Genomic DNA, 1,109 nt, shown 5'->3' on the forward strand with positions numbered 1-1,109 from the left:
AAATATTTATTAAAATTAAAATTGCAAAAAATTATAAAAAAAAAAATGATTTAGTCATGCAACAATTGGAAAAATAATACAAAGATTTTGCAGAAAGAAACGTAAATTCCAACACAATTATTTAAATAAAATTTTAACTTACCGGCATTTGTTCCATGGTATTATCCGAAATCCAAATCTGCGAAGTTCGAAACAAATATCAAGCATGGTAAATAGAAACCACACAMGTGACCGAATACAACAGGACGCCGCCAAAGAATATCAGGGATTTTTTTATTTATGAAAAATGGATTGCCGATTTTTTGGTTTGTAAGTTTGTTTGTTGTTGTAAAAAATAGTGTGTCAGATTAGTGTTTGGATGCAGAAGACACGTGTCAGTCGCGATTATTGAGCAGCGTGCGAGCAGTACGAAAGAAAAGAATAGAAAAATATAACGATAAATATTATTTTCTCTTCAGTAAAATCTGTTTTGGTGGCGTTTAAGTTGACTAAATGCTATTTACGTTCACATTTTTTATTTTTTTTTTTTTCAAATAACTTAAAGCAGCGCAGAGAAGAGCTTTTTAGGCTTAGAGTAAACCAGAGTGTAACACACACATGCGAGTGTGATGTTGGTTTTTGTTTTTAAGACAATTTTCAAGTGAAAAGTTGTTTAAAATAAATTTCATGTTTGCTTTGCAATGTTTTAGGTTCGTGTTGCAGACGATTTTTTCGCACATTTGCGTTTTCTCTCTCCCGCTCTTTTTGTTTTGCGAAAATTTAAGAAAATTTTTTATTTTATTAAAAATCTGAGGCCGTTTGGAAATGGCAAATGAAATTGTTATTATTTTTAGCTGCGAAGCAACACACCACACACACACACACGCGCCACAACAGCTTGCGGCACCCTTTCAATTGTTTGTGCAAATTTGCTTTAATTTTTTTAAATTTATTTTGAAAAAAAAAAGTGATATTTTTAAATAGTTGGCAACTTTTGAGTTTACTTTAATGTAGCATTAAAATTTTTAAAGATTTAATTAATTTTTTTATATAAACAAAAAGAAGAAATTAAGAAACATAATACGCAGTGACGCGACGCAGCTGTTGGCTGTTGGCGGGCAGGTGGGCGC

General features: G+C 31.3%; 1 protein-coding gene across 3 annotated transcripts in view; it reads right to left on the reverse strand.

Moving 5' to 3' along the window:
* Positions 1-1,109, reverse strand: part of LOC108968781 (helicase domino) — a 43,800-nt gene that overhangs the window by 6,667 nt on the left and 36,024 nt on the right. For all 3 annotated transcript variants that reach the window (XM_018933021.1, XM_018933022.1, XM_018933020.1), the window contains exon 13: positions 143-178. In XM_018933021.1, the coding sequence (XP_018788566.1) occupies positions 143-178 (36 nt within the window). The remainder of the gene's footprint in view (positions 1-142; positions 179-1,109) is intronic.

This window comes from Bactrocera latifrons, unplaced genomic scaffold (genome assembly GCF_001853355.1).
Source record: "Bactrocera latifrons isolate USDA-ARS-PBARC rearing strain unplaced genomic scaffold, ASM185335v1 scaffold_23, whole genome shotgun sequence".
Lineage (NCBI taxonomy): Eukaryota > Metazoa > Arthropoda > Insecta > Diptera > Tephritidae > Bactrocera > Bactrocera latifrons.